This window comes from Motacilla alba, chromosome 18, assembly GCF_015832195.1.
Source record: "Motacilla alba alba isolate MOTALB_02 chromosome 18, Motacilla_alba_V1.0_pri, whole genome shotgun sequence".
Classification (NCBI taxonomy): domain Eukaryota; kingdom Metazoa; phylum Chordata; class Aves; order Passeriformes; family Motacillidae; genus Motacilla; species Motacilla alba.
The window spans coordinates 5,601,899-5,627,400 of NC_052033.1; the positions used below are offsets into that span (position 1 = coordinate 5,601,899).

Genomic DNA, 25,502 nt, shown 5'->3' on the forward strand with positions numbered 1-25,502 from the left:
TTCCAAAAACACACGCTTGCAGTCTCATTGCTGGGCGGCACTTCCCTGATTCCTTCACACCAGCATTTAACTCCAGAAATGGCCCTCAGGAGCCAGCTCAGCTCCGTGCGCAGCCGCTGGAGCCATTCTGGGGGTCCCGAGGGGCGCTGGCACGGTGGGGTGTGCTCCCAGCCCTCCCGCTCCCCTGCCTGGGGCGAGGGGGCTGCAGAGGGTTCTGTCAACACTGGGGCCTGGGGACCCTATCCGGGTATGGGGGAAATTGGGGTTCTCCAGGGGTCTCAGAGCTGGCTTTGGTGGGGTTTGCCCTGCTGGGGTGCTCCTGCAAGCATGGAGGGGGGCACGGCAGGGACTCTGTCCTGGAGGAGGTGGCTGTGACCTGCTGGAGGGGGGCGAGACCAGGACCCGGTTAATCCTGGGGTGCCTTGTCCCAGATAATGCACAAGCCAGCCTTTAGTCTGACCCTGAGTGCATTTGGGACTTTTAGATCACTCAGCCAGCTCTCTTCTTAATCTGGGGAGGCTCAGGCCGGCAGAGCCACCTGTCAAAAATGTGTGTGACCAAAGCCTTCGCTCCATCTCTGCCTGCAGCCCTGGGCCAGCACTGTGCCTGTGAACTGGGGACCTCTGGGTTCTAAACCAGTTCAGAACTGGGTTCTGACCCAGTTCTGAAGCCAAACACCGCTGTGGAACCAAGCAGGTGTCCAAAGGCCACCCGTGCTCCGCTTCCCGGGGCGCTCCATGCCCGCTTGTGTCACTGCCCAGCCCAGCTGCGCTCGGGGCTGGCATGGTGCCCTGCCCTGACTGCGGGTGCCCGATCTGGGGGGGCTGCTGGCATCCCCTGGCACCCCGACACCCCCCAACACCCCCCAATATCCCCTGGTACCTGCCTTCACCCTGACATCCCCCAGAACCCCGACATCCCCCATCACCCTGGCATCCCTTGGCATCCCCTGGCACCCCGACACCCCCCATCACCCTGGCATCTCCTGGCACCCCACCATCCCTCGACATCCCCCATCCCCGCAAGCCCCCGGCGCCGCCTGCTGCTCGGCTCCTGGCGCATTCCGGCGGCGGTTGGAAGTTACGGTAACTGTCGCCGATGGCGGTGGCGGTGGCGGTGGCGGTGGCGGGGAGCCCCGGGCAGGTGAGCGGCTCCCTTCCTTCCCTTCTGCAATGTCACAGCTCCAGTCGTACTGGCGCTGCTGGAAATGGAGCGGCTACAGGCGGAGGTTTTCCCCTGCTCTCAGCGAATCGGGCCACGTCCTCGGCACGAGTGGCCCTGCTGTGTCCCCTTGGAGCCCGGGGCTGTCCCCTTGCCGCGCTGATCCCCCGCTGTTCCCATGAGGGAGGAGCCCTCGCCGCTACCCAGGGCAGGGGAGAGGGGGAAGAGATGTCAGCCTGTCCCTCAGGGCCCGCTGCTGCGAGCTGTCCCGCAGGGCAGGAGCGTTCCCAGCGCGCTCCTGTGACCTGCACAGTGCCGAAGTGATGCGTTAAAGACCCCCCAGCTCTTCCAGGGCGCTGCTGCCCGTGGCACCACAACTCGAGCACTTCCAGGACTGTGAATTCCCTGTTTTCCAGGTGGCCAGGCACCAGAACGTGCTTTTGGCCCCAGCGCACTGAGAGCCGTGCCAGGAAGGTCCCGATGCAGGGGACAGCTCACCTTTGTCCTCCACTGGTGCAGATGCCACCATGGTTCCTGCGTCTCTCCCGCCAGGCTCTGGTGTCAGCCACCCCAAGGACTTCACTCGTGCCCTGCCATTCCAGCTGGCCATGGCCATCCTGGGTAAAGCTGCTCTGATCTTCCAGGGGCTTCCCCTAAGGGTAAGGACCGCTTTCCAGAGGGGATCAGCCAACCTGTCCCTCTCACTGCCCAGGGCTTTTGGATCAGAAATCCCTGGATGCCTGCTCTGCTGTGAACGGCCACTGGGAGTTCCTGGTCAGGCGGGCCCGGGAGGACAAGGAGTGTCGGAGCACAGTGCAGAAGGACCTCCTGCAGCTGCAGGTGGGACACCTGGGCTCCTGCCACTATTATGCACTTTAAAAAGAACGGGGTTTGCTGCTGCCCAAGCTGTTAAATGGGAATTCCTGTACCAGAGGCTGCCCCCCACCTCTGCCGTGGCCCTTCCACCTCCAGCTGCAGAGCAAAGCCAGGTGACATTTCACACTGTCACAGGGACGCACCACAGAACGGCTTTTAGTCTCCTTTAGAGAGCCTGAGACTCTAAAAATGCACCCAGACACTCCTCAGGAAAGCAGACTTTGGTCACAATGAAAATCTCCAGAGGTAGTGGAGGTTGGGCAGGGCTGCAGCAGCTCCCACGGCAGCTCAGGAATGAGCTTCATTCACCCAGGGCACGGGAAACGCAAGGTGTCTTTGGGAGGAGCTGGGGCAGTGGCTGGAGCACGGGAATGCAGAACTCCCGGGACACGCCTGGCCTGGCCAGCGGGACCTGCCACAGACAGAGCGAGGGGCGAAGGAGCCTCCCCCAGGACACAGCCTGAGCCCCTGCTGCTCGGGCTTGTGCAGGGAGCACAGAAACTCAGCTCCGTGCTGGCCTGCAGGAAAGGCTTCGGGGAAGGTCTCACAGGCTGAAAATGAATCTCGAGTGTTGACTGAGGTGTTTTGAGAGCCTCCATTCCCAGTGAGTTTGGATTCTGAATCAACTGAGTGCCTGCCAAAGACGAGATGGGCTCAAAATTTTGCAGCTTACTAAAAGCTTAAGACTAGAGTTTGGAAAAAATAATAAAACCCAATTATTTTTCACCAGAAGTGAAACCAGAGGTAGATAGAGCGCTAAATGGAAGCCAGGTCTCAACGAGAAGCCAGAGTGTGCAGCTCAGCTTCGCAGGGAGCCCCAGCACCCCGAGGAGATGAGCAGCACGCCCTGCCAGCGTGGGCTCTGCGGGAGCTGTTGCCTCTGTTGGTTTATTCCAGGAGTTGTGTCCTAGAAAAACCATGCCAAGCTATGCTAAAAGAGTCGATGTGCAAATTCCCCAGTTAAATGATGAGGGTGAGGTCATCGAAGTGAAGGACAAGGAGCAGAAGAAGAGGCGTAAATCCAAGGTTTGTTGGAGGCTGCTTGTCAGTGTTTGGGGAGGAGAGAGGACAGTGAGGGCACAGTGGGAGACAGCCCAGTGCATTTGGAATGCCTTCGTTCTCTCCCACTCCTGCTTTTGGATTGCCCATCCTGAGCAGTTCATGGGGACCAGGGCTTGCACCTTCCCACACGGGAGGGACTTTGGGAGGCATTCCCCGCATGTCCCCAGTCACGGCACAATCCTGGGGCCAGGGGCTTTCTCCCCTCAGAATAAAGGGTGCAGATCTCAGGGCTTCCATTTGTGCCCCAGAACACGGCCTGAGAGCAGCCCTGGCCTAAGCAGGGCTTTGCTGCACTCAGGTTTCCCTCACTCCAGGCTCACCCCTAGAGCTGATAGGTTCAATACTGTGGAATAATGCCGCATTCCTGCCTCTCTGAGTTACTTTTCCTTATTTCTCTTGCCATCAGACAGAGGATTTCAGTCTGCATGAAGCCTATCGGGAACTGAAAACCGACAAGATCGAGCTGGAAGAGAGGAATGTCTTCTGTGGCCCCTACAAGACCTGTGTCCTCTTGGAGCAGTGAGTAGAGTGCCCAGCTGTGGGGCCAAGAGCAGCTTTAGGAAAGCTGTTCCATTCCCTGTGGTCCTCCTGGCTGGCTGGAGAAGGGTCCCTCGGAGTCAGTGTTAAGAAATCCCCATTTTTAAAATAAAGATGCCGAGATAAGCTGTTTTTAAAGGAATAAGGGTTGGTGATCTATGGTGTGTCCCAAGGGATATGGGGCTGGGAGGAGCCCTCGCCCCTCTGCCCTCTGATACCAAGGGGGGTGTGCAGATTTAGGGACTGTGGTGGTGCCCTGCCAAGGATTCACCACCGGCGCGCTGCCCACCGTGCCAGCTAAAGGCAGGGAGACGCTGAGCCAGGCCTGCAGCTGCTGAAGCTCACCCAGGCACTGCCTCTGCCAGCTCTGACAGGAGCAGGAGAGCCCATTTCAGCGGTGGGGACTGGGTGGCCGCTGCCAGCAGGAGGGTGAGGCTGCTCCGAGTGCCAGGAGGGAAGGAGGAGCCGCGGCTGCTGCGCGGCCACGCCGGGCCCGTCACAGCTCTGTGCCTCCGCGAGGACAAAGGGCTCCTGCTCTGCAGCACCAGCCGGGAGCTCGGCATCAGGTGAGCTGGGGCTGTGCCCGGACCCCCAGCCCACAACAACGAGGGCAGAGGGAAGGACAGGGCTAAAACGTTCATGCTGAGCCTGACTCAACCGCGGCTATTGCTCTGACACCTCGGTGGAACAGCCCCTGGTTTCATCCTGGTGTGTGGGAGCAGAGCTGGGCCCATTGAATAGGAAACAGGATGGGACCACATGGAAGGAATCGTAAAGTTCTCCTCCCTGCAGGTGCTGGAATATTCACAGTGGGGCCTGTGTGAGAACCTTCACGGGTCACTATGCGACCGTCACCTGCCTGCATTCCCACCAGGAGCGCGTGGTGTCGGGAGCTGGGGATGGCATGGTGAAAGCTGAGAGGCAGGAGCTGGGATGAGAGGCAGGAGCTGGGATGGCACAGTGCAAGGTGAGAGGCAGGAGCTGGGATGGCACGGTGAAAGGTGAGAGGCAGGAGCTGGGATGGCACGGTGCAAGGTGAGAGGCAGGAGCTGGGATGGCACAGTGCCAGGTGAGAGGCAGGAGCTGGGATGGTGAGAGGCAGGAGCTGGGATGGCGAGGCAGGAGCTGGGATGGCACAGTGCCAGGTGAGAGGCAGGAGCACCCCCAGCCTGAGGGAAGCACTGCAGAACGGGCAGGGGGCTGGGGGAGTGGCACACAGGGGGAAGGAAGGCTGTGAGTCACAGTCTCTGGGAGTAAATCCTCATTGTTTCTGCTTTTATTCACAATTAATGGCTTTGTGGCTGTGATGCCATCCCGACTCTCGGGCAAGTGGTATCAACTTTCAGCTTTGCCAGATGTTTCCTCATAGAATAAAGGTGGAAAAGATGTGCTTTTTCTGGACTTCACATTTAAATTGTTTGCCATGCAATTATGCTTTTTAAGCCAACACTCAGCTCCTCACAGAGCTGCGGGTACAAGGTGTGACTGTACTCCAATAGTATTTTTAATGCATGTTGTACTCCCAAAACCCATCACTGGGGCAGATGCATGTTCAGTTCTCCTCCCCGTTGCCCCAGCAGTGTGGAGCCTGAAGAGTGGGAAATGCCTCAGGACTCTGATGCACAGCAGCCCTGTGTGGGCAGTGAGGATGGACGGGACCCACGTGGTCAGTGGGGGTCACCGAGGGCTGGTGAAGGTCTGGAGTGCTGAGACAGGGGCTCTGATCAAGGTGAGTTTCCTCTTGGGGGGATGATTCTGTGCTAAATGGTCACAATTCTCTGCTAGCTCATCACAGTTTTTTGCATTTGCCAAAGACTTTCTAAAAAAGAAACTAATCCCCCAAACAACCCCCAAAGCAGTCTAAACCAGTCAAGGCAACTGCAGATAATTAAAAAACTGACTTGCAACCAGCTGCTGATTTTAAGGCAGGGTGTGATTTGCTTCACCCCCAACACTGCTCGCTCTCTGTAGATTTGCTCATCTCTGCTCCCATAGAAACCTTCTGAACCTGGGGAGATGATGGGAGAGCTTCACTGACCCGGGGCTGGAGGCACCAGGGTCAGCCCAAAACAGGAACCTTGCTCTCAGCAGCAGCTGCTGGAGCTGAAGCAGCTGGGCAGCTGTGGCAGAACTGTGGAGTCTGTGAATTCCCTGCTCAGGTGTCCAGGATCAGTGTCAGCCCATGCCTGGGAGAGGAGGGAAGCTCTTTGCCTGCAGAGAAATGGAGAGATAGTCCAGATATCTCAGATATCCCAGCTCCAGCTGAGCCCCTTCCCCCACAGCCAGGGCAGCCCCCTCTTCCCTGCTGGGACAACGTTCCAGAGACCACAAAGGTCTCAGTGGACTAACATCTCTTTATCACAGGTAATAAAGATGGAAAAGGGATGTTATTCCACGCCAGGAGCTCAGCAGCAGCACCAAGCCCAGAACACCTCAGTGACTGTAAAACAAACACTGTTATCCATGGGGGGCACTGGCACAATAACACTATAAAACCATGTCAGGCTGGTGTCCCGAAAGCCATGGGCACCTCAGACAGATTTACATCCCAATTCCTGATTGTGTCGCACCTCTTCTTTTACTTTGCAGACATTGGAGAGGCACCAAGGCCCAGTTCTCTGCTTGTCCTTTGACCAGTGGCACCTTGTCACAGGGAGCAGCGATGGATATGCCCTGGGATGGAGCATGCTGGGAAAATTCAGGAGATGCCTGATAGCTTTCTTCCATCCCAAGTAGGAATCAGATGTGTTTCAAGTTGTGTTCAACAGCAGAGCCCCTTACAGGACCAGAAAATGCCCCAATTACCAGTGGGAGGGTTTGAAATATCCCCACTTCCACCCATTTTTATCTCAAAGGCTCTGTCAGGCACCCTGCGGTCACAAGCAGCATTTTCAGTCAAGACCTGGAATAACCTGAAATGCAAACCCACAACACTTTATCTCAACCAGGCATGGCTAAAGACAGACAGAGCGCTGTCCAATATCTCAAGGGTCCCCGCTGTGTGCCACAGGGTCACATCACCTGGGCAGGAATAGAGGTGGCCCAGTTTCATGCTGACCAACTGTGTGTTACGCCATCCTCTCAGACTGAAATTGTATCTAGAACTGTGAAAACTGGAGAATCCCATGGTTTGCATTGATTTTCCTGGACGTAAAACTGAAATTTCAAATGCAGCAGATGGCCACGACCATATGGTTGCTATGGGGAGCATGGAATCACAGAATCCCAGAATGGTTTGGGTTGGAAGGGACCTTAAAGATCACCTCATTCCACCCCCCTGCCACGGGCAGGGACACCTTCCAGTGGAAGGATGCACTGGGCTGTTGGTTTGGACCCGGAGTGATCCGAGAGATCAGATCTGTCTGGCCTCTGCAACGTCCTGGTCAGCTCCCTAGCGCAGGCTGTTGCTGCAGCCAGAGCTCTGCTTCTCCTGCAGGCTGAAAGAGCTCGCTGACCATTTCTCCTTGTGCGAGCACCATGGAAGTGCCAACTCGCCTGGTGTGTTTGCAGGGAAGTCCTGTCCCTGGAGTTCCTGTACCTCAGAGTCGTCAGTGGCTGTGCTGATGGATGCATTCGGATATTCAGCTTCCTGACTGGCACCTGCCTCAAAGTGTTGGAGCCCGCCGGCAGCGGGGACCCCGTGTCTGCTCTCTGTGTCGCAGGAAACAGGTGGGTGACAGCAGCTGCCAGCAGGCTCTCACCCACATTTGGTAGATTACACTGAAATTTAAGGAACTGTGTGTTTTTCCTTCTCACAAACAACTTTTAAAGGGCTCCACTATTTATTTACTGCTTCAATAATCTGGTTTAGATCACAATGGCTGAAAAGATTTCCTTAGTCCCTTCAGCAATGTACAATTCCCTGTTTCTCTACACTGAAGATACAGACCCAGCTGTAAAGTTGAATTCAGAAATTCTTAGGAGGCTGGAGAATCAAGCCAATACCTGGCAGCCTCTGCCTGTTCCCTGACCTACAGCCTCTTTGTAAGGGCCACGAATGAGAAATCCTTCCAGGTTCATTCACTTTGCACCTCTAACTAAAGGTGGCTCCCAGCTTCTGTGGAAGCAATGGGCAAAACATTGCTGTGGTTTGAGGGCTGGGCTGGCCACACTCTAAAACACAGCAACAAATGGGCAGCTATGAAGAAATTAATGCCATCCCAGCCAGACCAGCACAGGCCTTCAATCCACACTTAGATGTCCCTGACAATTTGGTATTTGCAGTTAGGGACTTCCATCCTTTAGCACTACTCTGACCTAGCTCTGTCCACTGCCGGAAATTTTCATCCTAATTATTTTTAAATTAATTTTGCTGCGGAGCCGAATGAAAAGAGCACCAGAGACTCACACAGAGCGCAAGTTAAAACGTGCAGTGTCTGATTGATGGGGTCAATTGCTGCTGCTCCTTCCAGGAGAGAGGATGATCTGCTGGAGGCCCTGGGGTTTGTGCTGCACAGGAGCCCCTCAGGCAGGTCCTGCTGCGTCTGTGATTCCCGTGCTTTTACGGCTCCTCCCTCCCTCCTCCAGGGTGGTGACCAACTCCCCCAGCAGGCTGCTGCTGCTCCAGTTCGAGGAGGTGGCGTGGGACTATTCCGTACCGGCTGACAGAGAGGTGCCGAAGCACGACAAGAGGTGGCAGAAGGGGAAGCGCCAGGGCGCCGGTGCAGAGCAGCAGCGAGCTCAGGGCAAGTCCCCAAAGACTCGCCAGGGACCCAAGAGCCACGGAAGACCCAAAGGTATCTCACTGAGCCTCCTCTTTCCTGGCTTTTCTAAACTGAGCTGCAAACCAAGCAGCCGCTGTCTCCAGCCCAGCCAATGCTCAGGCTCCCTGCTGTTGTCAAGAGCAGATGTGCTGCTCCATTTCAATGGTTCTGTCATTTTCTAGGCTTCTGCGAAACCTTTCCGCCTTTTACAAAGGTTTGGTGTAACTTCAACACATTTTTCAAGACAGGCACTGTCATTTTCCAACTGAGTAAGACAGAAATCAGTAGTAGTATTCATATTCGCACAGCTGGTGGGCTTGGAAACATGCTGCTGATTCAGGGCTTGAATTATTCATTACAAACACCCCAGAAAGTGAGAGAACACCTACATTCAGGATCTGCCATCACTGGGAAAGGCAACTGCACAGAAACAGGCACCTTTTCAATTGTGACACAGTGATGCTATTTTGTTTTTAGTCAGAGCTATTCAATGCAGCGTGATGACAAATCTTCCAGCTCCACAAACTGAGTATTGCAGATAAAGCGATGGGCTGGGAAAAGGTTCCTGCTGTCCAGCCAGCAGATGCCAACTGATGCTCTGCTTGGTAAAAGACAGGAGCCCGGGAACAGCTGGAGCTGGACCAGGGAGGGTCCGGCTGGATTTCAGGGAAAGGTTCTTCCCCCAGGGGTGCTGGCACTGCCCAGGCTCCCCGGGAATGGGCACGGCCCCGAGGCTGCCAGAGCTCCAGGAGCGTTGGGGTGCCCAGGGTGGGGTTGTTGGGGGTCTGGGCAGGGCCAGGGGCTGGGCTGGGTGGTCCCAGGGGTCCCTCCCAACTCAGATTGTTCAGCGACTCTCTGGCTCTGTGCTCTGCAGTGTGTGGGGAAGACGCTCAACCCCAAATGCGTTGCTTTGTTTTTGGCTACAGATGAAGAAGCCGAACAGGGCCCCGCTTCCCCTGCAGCTGAGGAGGCAGAGGCCACTTGGGAGTGTGAGCTGCCCCACAGAGACCCAAGGTGCCCCATGTCCCCTGACAAGTTCCTCCTAACGATCGGCAGGCTGCAGAGCTTCTGCAGGCCGGCCGCGGGCAGCCGCAGCCCCAGCGTGCTCTCGGCAAGAGCCAGGGCAGCGCAGCAGCAGCAGCAGCGCCCCGGGGACGCGGCCATGCCCAGAGCGCCCCTGCAGCACCGGGAGGAGCGGGCAGCCCAGCTGCAGCGCGCCAGGCTGCACAGCCGCTCTCTGACCGCCACAAAAACCTCCACACCCTTTGAAACCAAGATGCTGCGGCTCAGGCTGAAGAACTCTTTGCACAGCCCCGCTGTGAAATCCTCCATCCCTGCTCCCTGTGTCGTACGTCCCACGGTTTGTGGCTCGCTGGGAGAAAGGAAAACTCCCAGTGGCCATGGGAAAGACACTCGCGGTCCCAAAGACGGGCATCAGCTCATCGATCTCTGCAGAGCGGCTGCAGAGCTGATCCAACCAGCGCCTGGCCCGGCCGCAGAGATGAGGAATGAAGCTGCCAGGAGAATAAAGCCCTCCTGTCCCTACGCCTCCCGCAGGGACAGTGGGCTCAGGCTCCTGACAGCAGAGCAGGAGCTGCGTGAGGCAGCTGCGGCAGCTCAGCGTCAGGCACAGCAGGCAAAGCCCGCGGAAGATAACGACAGAGCCAGAAGGAAAGCCTGGCTGAGGAAAACTAAAGGCCTACCTGTGGATTCTTTTACTGGGGAGAGGAAAACACCTGCTCCAGAACTTGGGCGTAACACATTTATCTGAGGGGATCCCCGAGTCCAGCCAACAGCCACGACCTGGGATTCTGGTGTCCAGCTGAGTCTGCCATGTGGCTTTAAGTATAAAATACAGATATTCTCATTCATGTACATTTGAGTACATTGAGTTTATTTAAGTATACTCCCTGTGGTTTTAAGTGTAAAACACTTCCCCGCTGTAAGTCTTCCTAAGAAATACTATCAGTATATCCAGCTGTTTGTCAAGGCAGTGGATGGCCTGAGCCCTCTCCCGGATTTGACTCCCTAAACCTGCTGTCATTACCAACATGGCACTGTCTGACACCAACGCAGCTCAGGGCAGGCTCAGCCCTGTGAGAATAAAAATGAAAACTTCACAGAGCTTCTGTGGACTGGTTAGGGTGTAGAAGCTGCAGATGTGTGGACTGAAAGCCGATGGATCAGTGGCACAAAGTCTGCTTGGAGGCCAGTAACTGGGGGTTGATCTGGGTCTGATTTTGATTAACATCGCCATTAATTAGTGCCCCAGACCTCGGTGCTGCCCTCCCGAGGGACCCGGCCAGGCTGGACACAGAGTGAGGGAACCGGGGAGGCTCAGCAGGGACGCTCCAGGGCTGCCCCGGGAACTGCCCCAGCCCCAGGGCCTGCGCAAAGCAGCTCAGATTCACTTCTGCCAAAGGCAGAGGAGGGTAAGGGGTCAGTCTCCCCGTTTCTGTGGATAAATGCCTACATGTACTCGATTGGGGAAGGTTTCCTGTCCATGGCAGGGGGATGGAACTGGGTGGTCTTCAAGGTTTCTTCCAACCCCAACTACTCTGTCATTGTGTGGTGCCCACTAAGGCTGAGAACTTAACAGGAGGACAAAACCCTTTCTAGTATTTGAAAAACGCTGTTTATCTAGCTTTGAGTGTCTGGGCTGGCGTACCAAAAATCTGTAGCATCAGAGGTCTGAGAGAGGCCAGTTCTGCCCATGGTCATGCCAAGGGGCTTTGAGCAGCTGCTCTGGCTTGAAATTAAACTCTCTGAACTCCCCCCACAGTGGGGCTGTGACTAGTGTTGGCTTGTTCAACTCAATGCCATCTCCACTGGCAAGCGCTGGGATGAAGGCAGTGGCAAGTGGCCGCGGGGAGGCCGGCAGCGGCCGCGGCACAGGGACTGGCGGCTGCGCCGGGCGGAGCGAGGGAGGCCAGCTCGGCCGCAGGATGGCAGCTTCTCCCAGGGAACCAGGACAAACCACCCGCCCTGCTGCGCCACGGAACCGCGCCACAGCCCCGGGAACGCGTCCCAGTAAAGCGTGGAAATACACCATGGAAGGGCCGGTTCCTTTTTGGCCATGACGAAGAGAGGGGGATCGCAGGGCTGTGTTCAGCTGGAGTCCGTAAAGCAGCGCCTCCCTGCAGCTGCGGGCGCTCAGGCGCTGGCACCCCCGGATCCCCGGGACCCTCAGGGGTGCCGGTTCCCGGGATCCCCTCAGGATCCCCCCGGGACCCTCAGGAGTGCCGGTTCCTCGGGTTTATTTCAGGATTCCCTCGCTCCCCTCAGGCGGTGCGGGTCCCCCCGGGTCCCTCAGGGTCCCCCCGGGTCCCTCAGGGCTCCCCCGCTCCCTCAGGGGGTGCGGGTCCCCCCGGGTCCCTCAGGGTCCCTCAGGGTCCCCCCGGGTCCCCCCGGGTCCCTCAGGGCCGCTGGCGGGAGCGGGTCCCGCCCCAGCCACGTCTCGCGCCCGGCTCCCGCTCGCGCGGGGTCACGGCACGCGCTGCGATTGGTCCGCGGCCGTGACGCGCGCGGCGGGGCGGAAGTGGCGGCTGCGACCATGGTACGGTACGGAACGGAACCGGGAGCGGGACCGGGACCCGGAGCGGGGCCTTGGGCACGGGAATGGGAATGGGATCTGCATTCGGACCGGGACCGGGAGCGGGGCCTTGGGCACGGGAATGGGAATGGGAATGGGATCTGCATTCGGACCGGGACCGGGGCCTTGGGCACGGGAGCAACATTCGGACCGGGAGCTTGGACATGGGAATGGGACCGGGAGCGGGGCCTCGGGCATGGGACACAGGACCGGGATCTCGGGGCCGGAGCAGGGGCCGAGGCACGGATCCTAGGCTCCCGGAGCGGGACCCCCTTCCCGCTGGCCCCGGGCGAGCTGCGGGGCTCGGGGCGCTCTCTGCTGTGAGAGGGGAGCTTGGGCATGGGACACAGCACCGGGAGCAGCATTCGGACCGGGATCGGGCATGGGACACAGCACCGGGACCGGCATTCGGACCGGGATCAGGGGCATGGGACACAGCACCGGGAGCGGCGTTGGGACCGGGATCAGGGGCATGGGACACAGCACCGGGAGTGGCGTTCGGACCGGGATCAGGGGCATGGGACACAGCACCGGGAGCGGCGTTGGGACCGGGATCAGGGCCTTGTTGGCCATGGGACAGGCCCGTCCGTACCGCAGCCCGGGGCTCCCGGGCCGTGCCCGGCGCCGTGTGGCACAGATGGAGCTGCTGGCACCGCGGCTCGGGGCACCGCTGGCTGCACAGCGGCTCACCGCAGAGCAGCTCCTGTCCGAGCGCCGCAGTCCCGGGCGGGGGCTGCCCTGGAAGGCTCAGGCACGGAAACACGGCCCCAGCTGGAGTGACCGGGCAAGGTCGGAGGCCGTGTGCCGGGCCGGGTGCTCCTGGCACGCCTGGGAGCAGCTCGGGGGCTCAGCCCAGCTGCTGCTCACCATGATGATCATTTCTGAGATCACGGCCTAGGCTGGTGCGTGGTTCAGTTTTCAGGTTCTTCCCAAATGAATCCCGATGCTGAGGTGCCCCTGTGGGTTTTGGGGTGAGGAGCACGGTCCCAGGCTGATGGTGAAAATGGTTCTGTTTTCCTCCTGTGACCCTCTGCCTCTGCTCCCTCCCCAGGACAGCAGTGATGACATTGAAGACGTGTCTCTCTTCGATGCAGATGATGATGCATCCAGGAGATCCAAAAAGTCAAAAATAAGGTTGGTGGTGACAGAGGGAGTTTCTGGAATGTCTCTTCCTTGCTCCCGGGCAGTTATTTCCCCTATTTCCAGAGCGCTGGGTTCATGTCACGATGCTGATCCTCGCCCCTGGCAATGCCACTTGTCTGCAGCAGCTGTGACTGTCCTGTCCTTCCTTCCAGGCACCCAGTGGCATCGTTTTTCCACTTATTCTTCCGAGTCAGTGCCATCGTTGTTTACCTGCTCTGTGAGCTCTTAACCAGCAGCTTCATTGCCTGCATGGTGAGCATCATCCTCCTCCTGTCCTGTGACTTCTGGGCTGTAAAGGTGAGGTTCCCTTGTGCTTTTTGTTGTCTTTGCCTTGCTGTGTAAAAACGACTGACAGTGATGCTCGTGTCTCAGGAAAGTCATTTGTTTGTGCCTCTCCCACAAATGGTGCCCCAGAACACCCTCGAGGCTGGGGTGGATTGCAGTGTGGGATTTGTGGGGGTTTCAGGATGAGGGGAGAGACGAGAATCTTGACTCTGTTTTTCAGAATATTTGATTTATTATATTATGATATATAAAAAAAAATATATATATTTATTATATATTATATTAAAATGTTCTATTAAAACTATACCAAAAGAAATGAGAGAAAGGATTTATCAGAAGTTTGGGTAAGAAGAGAAAGGAATGAATAACAAAGTCTTGTGATTCCCAGAGAGTCAGCTTAGCGGTATTTTTGACTGGTCATTAATTAGAAACAACCAGCATGGACCAATCCCAGATGCAGCTGTTGCATTTTACAGCAGCAGACAGTTATTGTTCACATTTCTTTCCTGAGGTTCTTCAGCTTCTCAGGAGAAGGAAATCCTGGTGAAAGGATTTTCATAAAGTGTCGTGGTGACAGCAGAGCGTTGTGGAGTAAACTCTGACATCCCTGTGCACTTGGTTCCTTTTGAAAGCGCAGTGGAGAGCATTTCCTGGACTCCCTTTTGAGGCAGCACGGGCTTTGTTGCCAGCTCAGGAGCACCACAAACGTGCCCCTCGTGCTGGCTCCCTGAGGAAACGGCTCGCTGTGGATCTCGTTCTCCCGGATTGAGGCAGCCAGGCACCGTGGGCAGCAGCAGCCCGGGCCCTGGGCTTGGCACGAGGTTGCTTTGGCCAAGAGCCAGAGCTCACGGGCTCTCCTCTCTTGCAGAACGTCACGGGGCGGCTCATGGTTGGCCTTCGCTGGTGGAACCAGGTGGATGATGATGGCAGGAGTCACTGGGTGTTTGAGGCCAGGAAGGTCGGTGGTTCTGCTGTGACCTCGTGCTCGTGTCTGCCTTACGAACCCCCTGGCACTGGGTGGTGCTGCTGGCGAGGGGAGATGGCACAGGGGACACTTGCTGGCAGCCCCAGGTCTGGCTCCTCGTCTGGTGCAGGCCACGGGATGAGCTTTGTGATGAGTTATTGAAAAGTTCTCACGATGTGTTGAGCTGGCTTAACACAGGTAATGCAAGTCTGTGGTTTCTGGAGGCAGGAAATGACTCCTTTGGCCATTTCTAAGCTTTGAAGCTGAACCTTGCAGGAAATGTCATTTTTCCCAAATGACCCTTCTAGCCCCAAGCATTCCACGAGGTTCTGATGCTGCTGCCTCCAGTGATTCTGAGAGGAAAGTGACAGGATTGTCTTTAATGGAAACACTTCCTGTTGCAGAGCTGTCGTGATGTCTTTGTGTGATGTGGAAATAGTCCTGGAAGCAGCCAGTGCTGTTGTGTGGAGGGAAATCCCAGCGAGTGTGGGCATTCTGCCCTGGTTTTAGGGATGTGGGGTCTGTGGGATGGAGCAGCCAGGTCACTGCCATCTCCTCTCTGTTCCAGGTGTCAGCACAAGGGGGTAAGGCCTCATCTGAGGCAGAGTCCCGAATTTTCTGGCTCGGCCTGATCACCTGCCCTATGATCTGGGTGATCTTTGCCTTCAGTGCTCTGTTCTCTTTCAAAGTGAAGTGGCTGGTGAGTGCCCCCGGAGCTGCCCCGGCTCTGTGCTGCCCGAGCCAGGAGCTGCCAGCTGCTGCTCTTCTTCCCCGTCGCAGGCCGTGGTGGTGATGGGGGTGGTGCTGCAGGGAGCCAACCTCTACGGCTACGTCAGGTGTAAGGTGGGCAGCAGGAAGAACCTGACCAGCATGGCAACCAGCTACCTGGGGAAGCAGTTCCTGCGGCAGGTGAGGCCGCCGGGGCTCTGGGATGCCTGGGGAGAGCAGGAGGGGCTCGTGGGGCTGAGCTGTGCAGTGGGACCCCTCCCACGCTGCTGCTGGGGAGCCTGAGCCCCGTTAGTGAAGGCTCAGAGCACTGCTAATTGCTGCCCCCCAGCCCCTGGTGCAGTGCTGTGGTGCCACGGGGATTACTGGGGCATGACTGGTGTGCTGGCAGTTTCAGCTGGCTGAAAGGGCTGCCGCTGCCCTTTGTGTTCTGTCCCACCCCAGCCAGCTCTTCCAGCAGCTCCTGTTCCCCCCCAGCTCTGGGTTTCCTCCTTCCAGCAAAGGGAGCAAATGTTCCAGCAGGAACAGCCACCCTGCTGCTGCTGGACTGCCTTTTCTGGCCGTGTTGATGGCTCTGGCAGAGGTGCTGTGGCTGCCACGGGTCCACAGATGATTGCTGAATCACTGCCATTAGTGTGACCAGAAGCTCAAGCACTGGTGACCTTTCTTGGCACTCTGTGCTGGGCCCGTCCCCTTGGTCTGCTCTGAGCTCTTGTGCCCTGGCAGGGCTTACCCAGGTGCCCAGGCCCGTCTCAGGCTCTGGCAGAAAGGGATGTTTTGCCCCCAAATCCCAGCAGTGGCTCACAGAGCTCTCCTGCCCCTTTGATCTTGCCTCCTGCAGACCGTGGCCACAGAGGACCAAGCGGCATCCTGAGTGTGGGGGGAGCCTCCAGCAGGCTGCATTCCCAGCAGCGACCAGCAGAGAAGTTGCTCTGACCAATCTGGGAGCTGCACACAAGGTGTGAATCAAAAGAAGTAAATAAATTCTGCAAGACTTGAGGTTAACACTCCTGGCAACTTATATTCCATTTTCCATATTCTAGCAGTTTGTGTTTCAGTCTTCTCTTTAGTTTGATTTACAAGAATTAATTTGCTTAAACTTTAAATTAAAAGGTAGCCTGAGTGGGTTTCATAGAGGTTTAGAACTACTGGATGAGTTTAAAAAATTGTTGGAGATTCTTTGGAAAAGCCATGTAGGAGCTGAGCCTGGGAGCCCTCCTGCTCCTGCAGCGCTCGTGCCTGGTGCTTTCAGCTGTGGGCCTGCAGGCTTTGCTCTTGGGGGTTGTTGCTGCATCTGCCACAGTTTGAGGGGTGATTTCCGGCCCTGCATCCCTCGCTGTGTGACTGGAATGGCTCTGAGGGCTGCAGTGAGGGGCATCTGGAGCAAACGGAGCTGCTGGGAAGGCCCCTGGAGTCCCTTGGCAGCTGCAGAAGGTGACCTGTGAGCAGGCTCTGGCTTCTGCAGCCCTCACAGACCCGGGGAACGTGCTGAAGCCCCGGATCTGGGGGATCCCTGCAGGCCTGGCTGGCTGGAGAGTGGAAGAGCAGAAGCAGTTTCCAGGGAAGGCTGCAGCCCTGTGAGAGCAGCCCCTGCGTGCCTGGCTGTCACACTGGGGCCATGGGGTGTCCTGGAGGGGACCCTGGGGCCGTGGGGTGTCCTGGAGGGGACCCTGGGGCCATGGGCTGTTCCTCAGGCCAGCAGGGCGTGGGGATGGGAGCTCCCTGGCACAGGGTGGCACTGGCAGCGTGTCACCCTCCTGCAGAGCAGCTCTGTGCTGTCGCTGAGCGGGGGAGAGCCTGTGTGGGGTGGCAGTGCTCAGTGGGGTGGCAGAGGTGGGCTCTGAGCTCGTCCCTGCAGGGGGAACAGCTCCTTCTCTGGGGCTCTGCCCCTGAGCTTGTGCTGCCACTGCAGCAGGTGCTGGGCGTGCTGGGGCAGGAGCTGGGAATGAAGGATGTGCATGATGGTTTCCTTTATCTCCTGTTTGCTGTGGCTTGTGGGGTTGCCTTTCCTGGTTCCTCTCCCCGTGCTCTGCAGTACTGGCAGCTGCACTTTTGTTGAACTCTGGATCGATACCTTCCTTTTGTAAACACGTATTTATAAAATCTTGAAATTAAAATGCTGCTTTGTTTAACCGGCCCAGCCATCCCTTCTGTGCTTCATGGCTCAGCTTCGTTCCTGCCCCGTGTCCTGTCAGGCCCCTTTAGCAGGGGTTTTTTGTCCATTTACCTGTTCCCCAGCTCTGGCACAGCTCTGGCAGCCAGGGCTCTGCAGTTTCCCCTGGGCAGTCTCTGCCGTGCCTGGCACCACACTCAGCTGAACCGTCTCCCCAGGGCTCATCTCCTTCCGAGGGCACTCGGAGTGTCCCTGCCCAGTCCCACACGCCCCAGGGGAGCTTCAGTCCCCTTTTCCATCCAAGGGATCAGTCACTTCTAGGGAATCCCGTGAGGAGGCCGAATCCAGTCAAACCCCCCAGGGAAGAGCCTTCAGCAGCCGCGTGGGCGGGCAGGTCCTGCAGGGACGAGGGGGAATCCTCCTGCTCCAGCCCAGCCAGCCCCTGTCCGCTGCTGGCCCGGGGCTGGCACAGCTCCAGCCACGAGCTGCTGCTTCCAAAATGTGTTAAAAGGTTTGGACTCAGTGTTTATTCACCTGCTGCCAAAGCTCCCCCCAGGCTCCTGGAAAACAGGGCTTTTCTGGAAGTTGCAGTTTATTTAACCAAGGACAGAGGCATTTCTTAGTAGGTGCCTTTAAATAGAGCCTTCTTTGGGTCATTTTTAGCTCTTGGCAAACATTCAGGTTTTGGCTTCCGAGGAACTGGCAGTTTATTGCATTCCTGTCGTGGATCAGAACCAAATCTCTTATCTCTTCTGCCGTTGGGTGTGAGCGTGGTTTGATTCCCACTCGCTGTGTGCCGGGCTTTCCTGGGGAGCAGGAAGTGGGAGTTGCCTCAGGGCAGGGAAATTCTCTGAGTGTGCTTTTTCCACAAGCCCCAGGACTGCACACGGAGCCAGCTGCTCGAGCATCAGCTGGGTAATGCTGGCCCCACCTCAGACCTGGCTGGGGCTGAGCGTGGAGGCTTCAGAGAGCAGAAATACTCCAGCAGCACAATAATAATAATAATGATAAATAATATAGTACTCTTTGCTCTGAAATAGCAGAATCTGGCTGGGATGCTGCAAGCACAGCTGGGAGCTGGGCTGGGGATTGTCCTCATTTCACAGGCAGAGCCTGGCTGGGGTCCTGGTTGGGCTAGCAGGGGAGCAGCTGGGCTAGCACAGGCCCTGGGGAGCTCACACTGACCCCTGCTGTGGCTGTTTGGTGGCACTGGGGACCTGTCCCCTCCCTCCCTCCCCCTGGGCAGGTGTTGGATCCCCTGGGCAGGTCTGGATGTAGGCACGGCGGCAGTGCTCTGACGCGTTCCTGGGATGCATCGGGACACTGTAACCCCAGAGACCTTCCCGGGCAGTTTTCCCCTCTCCCTTCCCTCCCTGGCGCTGCCCAGGACGCTGAGGGTGCTGGGCGCTGGCTCCGGGCCCCTGGAGCCTCTGGAGCTCCCTTCTGGCTGCCCTCTGCACTCAGGGGTGTTCAGGGGCACAGCAAATCCAGAGGTGGGCGTGTGGCTGGGCTTGGCTCTCCTGCAGCCTGGGAAGAGGAGCATCCTGCTGTCTAAGGGATATTCCAGGAGGAGAAGGAGGAGACAGGATTAAAGGCCGGGAAGCAAACCCACGGAGCTGCAGCCCCCGAGGTCGTGTCAGGTACTGAATTAATTATTGCCCAGACAAACGAGATCCCCTTCCCACAGCTGAGTGTGCTCCTCGGGAAAGGGCTGTGCCGAGGGTGTCCCAGCTCACTGTCCCCTTCCTGAGCCTGCCCTGTGCTGCTGCTGCTGAGGAGCTGCTGCTGGAAAACCACCGTGCCCCCGGGCACCTGCAGTGGGGACAGCCCACGAGCAGGGGCCCAGAGCTGTGTGTGCCCCTCCGGCTCTGCCAGGGCTGAAGCTGGCCCAGGAATTCCTGCCATGGAAACCCTCGTGGCCACGAGCTCCATATGGAAACCCTGCATTCCTGGGGAGCCCCTCTGGTGACCTCCCCGGGCACAGAAACTGCCATGCCTTTGTCTTATTCCCTTCCTTTTGATGGCCTGCCTCCCCTCAGTATTAATTAGTAAATTGCCCAATTAGCAGCTGTTCATGCCAGGCCAGCCCGTCCCTCCTTGCTGCACATTTCCAAGAGCTTTGTTATTTCCCAGAGTATTTGCCAGAGCCACGCCGAGGTTCCTCAGCTGGTTGTTCTCTCCGTGAACCCTGCTCTGCACAAGTCCCAGCAGTTTGCTCACACTGCAGTTGGACTTTCTGCTCTGTTGTTCCTCACATTCCTCCAGGAATCCTTAAAAACCACCAGGATCACGCTTGCCTCGTCCCACCCATCCGGCACCGGGAGAGCCATCAGTCTGGGGATTAATTGCTCCCTGGGCTCATCCCGAGCCCTCTGGACTCCTCCTGGAGACCCCCAGGGCCCGTGGAGTCCTTCCTGGGAGTTATCCCTGTCTGTGCCACCGGCTCCTCCCGTTTCGCTCGCTCTGGGTGAGCTCTGTAGGTTTTCTCCCGGTTGTTTCTCAGCCCGGCGCTGTGTAAACAGCTCCATGGTAACCCTGAGTCATCCAGCTGTTGTGCCCGCTCCTGCTGTGCGATCCCGGAGCAGGGCTCAGCTCTGACTCACCATCCCTCCCGAGGGCAGCCCTGCTGGGCCCGGCCCTGTCCCATGGCTCGTGTCACCTGTCCCCTCTCCTCCGAGGTTTGAACTTGCCTCAGTTTCTTTCACCGGTGCCTGGATTACGTTTCGCTCCTGCTGGAGCCCTCCCTCACACCCAGACCCTGTTGCAGAAGGAATTTGTGTCACCTCTGGGCTTGGGAACTTCCCCACCTCCTTCCCAGCCCCTGAGAGCCCACCGAGGTGCCAGCTGTAGGCAGGGGTCCCAACCCAGACCCTCACCTAAAATCTCCTTGGATGTGGAAAAAACGATTCCCTGGCCTTTTGTGGGCCCTTGATTTCTCCTGTTTTAAATTGCAGGGTTGTGCCCAAAAGTGTGGTTTAATCAGGAGTGGACTGGATGGAGACGGGGAAGGGACTTTGCTTGGATCCTGCTCCATCCCTCGGGGGCTCAGCCGGGAGCTGGGGCAGGCCTGGGTGGGCAGGGCTGGATGCAGTTGGAGTTCTGGGATGTGGAGCCCTCACCGGGCACCCCAGGCCCATGTGGGGGATCAGACCGACCTCCCCCTGCCCCTCGGCAGTGCCTCACCCGGGACAGCCCCAGTCCCCAGCAGGACGGAGGAAAGGCAGGATCGGGAACGCCCTGCGGGATTTCCTCGGGTTTGCAGCAGGATGGGGAGGGCAGCCTCTCCCGGGATCATCAGAGCAGGGCCCTGCTGGCAGGGCAGCAGCAGCAGCAACATCTGGAGGGCACAGCTGGGCTGCCCTGCCCCGGCTGCCCCAGCCTGCGCCCGGCTCGGATCCCCGCTCTCCCCAGCCCAGCCTGGCTCTGCTGTTAGGATATTTTATGAAAATCCTTTCGCCAGGATTCTCTTCTCCTGAGGAGCTTAGGAGCCTCAGGAATGAAATGTGAACAATAACTCTGCTGCTGTGGAGTGCAACAGGTGCTGCCTTGGTTGGTCCATGGAGGTGTTTCTACTCAATAACCCACCAAGGATGCAGCTGGCTCAGGCTCTCTGAGAGTCACAGCCTTTGTCATTCATTCCTTTCTGTTGCTGTCCAGCCTTGTGATTAATCCTTTCTCTCTATTCTTTAGTATAGTTTTAATATAGCGTTTTAATATAATATACATCATAATATAACAAATCAGCCTTCTGAAACACGGAGTCACGATTCTCCTCTCTTCCCTCGTCCTGGCTGCCCTGCAAAGACCACAGGGCTCGGGCCCCCGCTCTCCCCAGCCCGTGCCCTGCTCGGATCCCTCTCCCCCAGCCCTCTTCTCCTGCCTCTTCCCCGCTCTCCCCAGCCCGTGCCCTGCTCGGATCCATCTCCCCCAGCCCTCTCCTGCCTCTTCCCCGCTCTCCCCAGCCCTCTCCTGTCCAGCCCCGCCCGGCAGCAGAGGGAGCCCTTAGCTTTGCTTTAGAGAGCAATTCAATAAATAATCATTTAAAAGCGAGCGGAGAGCGTTTCCAGGTCGGGCTTGTTGGGAACGAGTCCCGGGATGAATCCTGCGCCCCGAGCAGCGCCAGAGCCACCCGCGGGCACCGTGTCACCTCCTCCGCACCGTGTCACCTCCCCGGCGCCGGACCTCCCGTGACAAACAGGGGGACAAAGAGGGGGACGGCCACCAGCGCTGGGGCCGGGCAGGGACAGAGCGGGATGTGAGGGATATAACGGGAACATGATTCACTGCTCTGGTCACAGGGCCGGGAGCAGCCCTGCAGCTGGAAAAAGGCAGCAGAAAGTGAATTTGCTGCCAGCTCTGTGTGTGTGGGACCGGCTGCCTGGGCTGGCTGCTCAAGCAGCCCTCGGGCCCGCCCCGCTTTGGGGAAAGAAGCTGTGATTTCATAAACGCTCCCCAGGAAAGGATTCGGCCCGGGGCCTCAGGTGGAAAGGTCCATTAAAAATCGGAGTCCAAATGGCCAAAGGAGGATTTTCCATCTGCTCCCAAGCCTGCAAGGAAATACAGGCAGTTGTAGGAAGAGCTGTCATCCTGCAAGGATTTCTGAAAAAAAGAGAAAGTCCAGGCAGGGAATGACAAATGGCAGTGGGTGGGAATGGGCTGATCCATGGGCTGATCCATGGGCTGATCCATGGACTGATCCATGGACTGATCCCTGGGTTGATCCCTGGGCTGATCCCTGGATTGATTCCTGGGTTGATCCCTGGGCTGATCCCTGGGCTGATCCCTGGGTTGATCCCTGGGCTGATCCATGAACTGATCCCTGGGCTGAATTGGGACAGATTACATGGATTTTTGACCTTCAGTGCCTGCTTAACTCAGGCTCAACACCACCCAAGGTGTGGACGCAGCGGGAGCCTTGCAATTCCCCCAGGGAATAACCCCAGCTCTGCCCCCCGAGCATCCTCCTCCGGCCGGGAGCACCCACAGCCCCAGATGTGAACCCAGAGCTCAGGTCTCTCCTGTTCTAAAGACGCACCAGGAGGAAATTCCAGCCCTGGCCCCTCTTGGCAGAGCTCTCGGCTCTGCTCTCGCGGTTTGAGCCGCAGGACCTCTGACTTCCAGCTGCCAAAATCTCGCAGTTACACAAGGGGAAGCGGCGCGGCTCATGTGCACGGGAACGATCCCGTGTCCGAGAGCTCTGCCGGGCCTGGAAGCCATCTGTGTGACCCTTCCCGGGGTCGGAGGGGAGACATTCCGTCTCTCCTGTGTCATTCCGAACAAAAAGCCAGGATCTGGCTGCTGCTGGCGGGCCTGGCCGGCGCTGGGCCCGTGTGGGGGACGCTGTGAGCTGTTTTCCTTCGCTGCGATTCAGCAACGCCCAAGCGCGCCCGGCCGGGAGCCGCCGGATCCCGCGGATGCGTCGGGGCCTTCAAGGAAAGGGAATGAAAAATGAGCCCAGCTCAAGGGCTGGAACCGTGGAAGTGTGCAGGACTCAGCTGCGAGGGGAACTGGTGAGGATCTCGCAGTCTGGAGGGAATTGGAAGCACGGAGATGGATCCAAGCTGTGGGAGCGCTGCCTGGACACGGCGAGATGAGGAATTTATTGCAATCCATTGCCACTCCTGGCCTGCATTCGCTGGTAGCTGAGCAGCGTCACTCACCGACAGCCAGAGAAGCTTCCAATCAACTGATTTCACTTTTAGTCATTTGTTCAAACCAACCCCACACAGGTGAAGTCAAATCCACCCCATTTTAAGCCCAGGGAGCAGCCCTCAGGACACCCCCACATCCAAGGAATCAGTGTCAGGACACCCCCACATCCAAGGAATCAGTGTCAGGACACCCCCACATCCAAGGAATCAGTGTCCCAGGAGCTCTCAGCAGGTGGGTCTGGTGTGACAAACCACCCCCAAAGAGCCTGTCTCTCTCAGAACAGAACAGAAAGTACTTTTCATGTTTAATTACTGGAGTTGGAGCTCGGTGTCTCCTCACTGCCCCTCTCCTTCCCTCCAACACAAACGTGTGCCAGGGCTGTGCAGCTAAACCATCAATGAACTGACTCCCAGGAGAGGCTGTCGTGCTCCTGGGGGGATCTTTGAGCACCTGGCAGGCTGTGCAGGTACAACATCAATGATCAGACTCCCAGAGGAGGCTCTTTGTGCTCCTGGGGGGATCTTTGAGCACCTGGCAGGCTGTGCAGGTACACCATCAATGATCAGACTCCCAGAGGAGGCTCTTTGTGCTCCTGGGAGGATCTCTGAGCACCTGGCAGGCTGTGCAGGTACACCATCAATGATCAGACTCCCAGGGAAGGCTGTCCTGCTCCTGGGGGGATCTCTGAGCACCTGGCAGGCTGCAGTTCCAGCGCAGGGAGGGTCCCTGTGGGCTCAGAGTGTCAGGCCCAGCCCCAAGCCGTGGAGCAGGAGCTTTTCATGCTGATGCTTCCCAGGAGTGGGGTGGAAGGCCAGGCTCTGTCTGGGACTCGAGGCTGATGTGACCGTGGGTGACAAAGCTCCCTGCCCCTGCCAGAGGGTGCCAGGGCCTTGTGTGAGCCCCCAAACCTTCTCCCGACCCATCCTTTGGAGCTGGCCCTGCTGAGACGGGCCGGGGAGTCCCAAACCGTGCTTGGCTCCCCCAGAGCAGGTCCGAGCCGTGAATGGGGCCAGGGGCTGGCGCAGGAATGCAGGAATGAGTTCCTGCAGGGAAGGAAGGAGGCGCAGCAGCCCGAGGAGGAGGGGAGGCGGTGGCCCGGGCCGTTTCCTGAGCTCCCCGCTCCCTGACAGGACAAGCAGTCCCAGCCTTGCCTGCCCCGGCCGGGCTGGGGCTGTTCTGCTGCGCGGGAGAGGCTGGAGCTGTCCGAGCCCTGGGACAGCTCCCAGCGCTCCCTCCCGCCCGCCGGGGTGACTCAGATTTCCCGGAGATGCTCTTATCTCCCCCTGCCCTCTGCCCGAGCCCACGTGCTGGGCTCTCCTGCGGGTGCCACAGCCCCGGGAGCTGGGACAGCCCGGGGGTCGGGGCAGCTCTGTGCCCCAGCTCTGTGCCCCAGCTCAGCTCCGCTGCGAGGAGCGGCCACGCGGAGCTGGGCTCGGCTGAGCAATCCCGCCCAAGAGCCCTGGGAGCCCCCCCAGAGCTCAGCCCAGCCCTGAGGGGCTCTTCACCAGGCAGAGGAGGAGCAGTGTGTGTCATGCTGCACGGAAAGGGATTTTTGGGACTCTGCTGAAACCTCTTGGGTGTGACCCCAGGGAAGGAATGACTCGGAGGTGGCTCCACAGGCATTTCCCTGTGTGTCCCCCACAGAGCGAGCACCTCTGGCTGTAAACAACAAATCCTGGGAATTGTTCCACTCTCCCTGCACATCCCAAAGGCACCTGGAAAGGAGCCCAGCCGCGGGAGGAGGACGGGCAGGCCATGCCGGGTGTCCGGCTCTGCAGGGACAGGGATTTGGTGGAAGTGACGCAGAGTTTGGCCCGGCCCGGCCGGATTCGTGTCACACCAGGAGTGGCCTTGACTCCCTGTCCTGGCAGAGCCCAGCCCGGAGCTGCGCTGCCCCAGGCTGTCCTCATGCTGCTTCAGGGCAGGGGGCTCCCAGAGGAAGGGATCGTTCATTTCCAGGAATGTTTGAGCCAGTGGGAGCTCCTGGACTCCTCCTCAGAGCTGGATGTGTTTCCCACTGGGGCTGGGGAGCCAGGGCTGTTCCCTGAGCGCAGCTAACCCATCCCCGTGGAAATCCCTTCCCCGAGCTCTCTCACAGCAGGACAAGCACAGGACCTGTGCCCCAGCCCGTCACAGAGTACTCACAAACCAAACCCCCTCCTTTTGCCTGTTCTGAACCCGCATCCCCTGCTCTCGTCAGCCTTGGGGGCTCTTTGGGACCTTGGCTGTTCCCTTCAGCCCCTGCTGCTCTCACCCCCCTGGGCCAGCAGCATCCCCTGAGCAGGAAACCTGCGGTTTTCCAGGGGGAATAACCTCCTGCTCAGCTCTGATCCCTTCTGCTCCCCTCGTGCCTGGGCTGGGGGAGCTGGGTGCACCCTCCAGCCCGGGCTCCCTGCAGCTGCAGCTCAGGGCGGGGAGCGCCGGGCCGGGACAGGAGTGAGCTCAGCTGGAGCCGCTGGCCCGGCGGGATCGGGATCGGGATCGGGATCGGGACCGGGATCGGGACCGGGAGGGGCCAAAGCTGCTTTAGTTACGGCGCTCTGGGCACACTGTCAGCGGCAGGAGCATCCCCGGAAGGAGGGGTGGAGGTGCCCGGCCACGCCAGGAGCTGCCGGGGATGGGGATGGAGATGGTGGCAGCTCGTGTGACCCCCCAGCTCTGCCCACCCGTGCGAGGGCTGCCCCGGGC

At 58.4% G+C, this 25,502-nt stretch overlaps 2 protein-coding genes across 7 annotated transcripts; both read left to right on the forward strand.

Annotated features, from left to right (window-relative positions):
- The first annotated feature begins 1,441 nt into the window (after window positions 1-1,441).
- On the forward strand, window positions 1,442-10,199 carry LOC119709555 (F-box/WD repeat-containing protein 10-like). 5 transcript variants are annotated; one of them, XM_038157469.1, is made up of 11 exons: window positions 1,442-1,782; window positions 1,874-2,001; window positions 2,935-3,063; window positions 3,506-3,618; window positions 4,002-4,202; window positions 4,429-4,548; window positions 5,215-5,365; window positions 6,226-6,368; window positions 7,147-7,305; window positions 8,164-8,372; window positions 9,266-10,199. In XM_038157469.1, exons 1-11 carry the CDS (start codon window positions 1,689-1,691, stop codon window positions 10,108-10,110), a joined length of 2,292 nt encoding a protein of 763 aa, XP_038013397.1. In that variant the 5' UTR covers window positions 1,442-1,688; the 3' UTR covers window positions 10,111-10,199. The 5 variants fall into 5 exon arrangements, with proteins under 5 accessions (XP_038013397.1, XP_038013398.1, XP_038013400.1 ...); XM_038157470.1 differs by lacking the exon at window positions 1,874-2,001 and having other exon boundaries at window positions 1,442-1,820; XM_038157472.1 differs by lacking the exon at window positions 4,002-4,202.
- A 1,623-nt stretch (window positions 10,200-11,822) lies between these two features.
- LOC119709556 (Golgi apparatus membrane protein TVP23 homolog B-like) lies at window positions 11,823-17,186 on the forward strand. Of its 2 annotated transcripts, none has more exons than XM_038157474.1 (7): window positions 11,823-11,895; window positions 12,983-13,065; window positions 13,227-13,371; window positions 14,228-14,317; window positions 14,892-15,023; window positions 15,104-15,232; window positions 15,891-17,186. In XM_038157474.1, the coding sequence occupies exons 1-7, from the start codon at window positions 11,893-11,895 to the stop codon at window positions 15,921-15,923; spliced, it is 615 nt and encodes a 204-aa protein (XP_038013402.1). In that variant the 5' UTR covers window positions 11,823-11,892; the 3' UTR covers window positions 15,924-17,186. The 2 variants fall into 2 exon arrangements, with proteins under 2 accessions (XP_038013402.1, XP_038013404.1); XM_038157476.1 differs by having other exon boundaries at window positions 11,837-11,895; window positions 13,227-13,326.
- The last annotated feature ends 8,316 nt before the right edge of the window (window positions 17,187-25,502 follow it).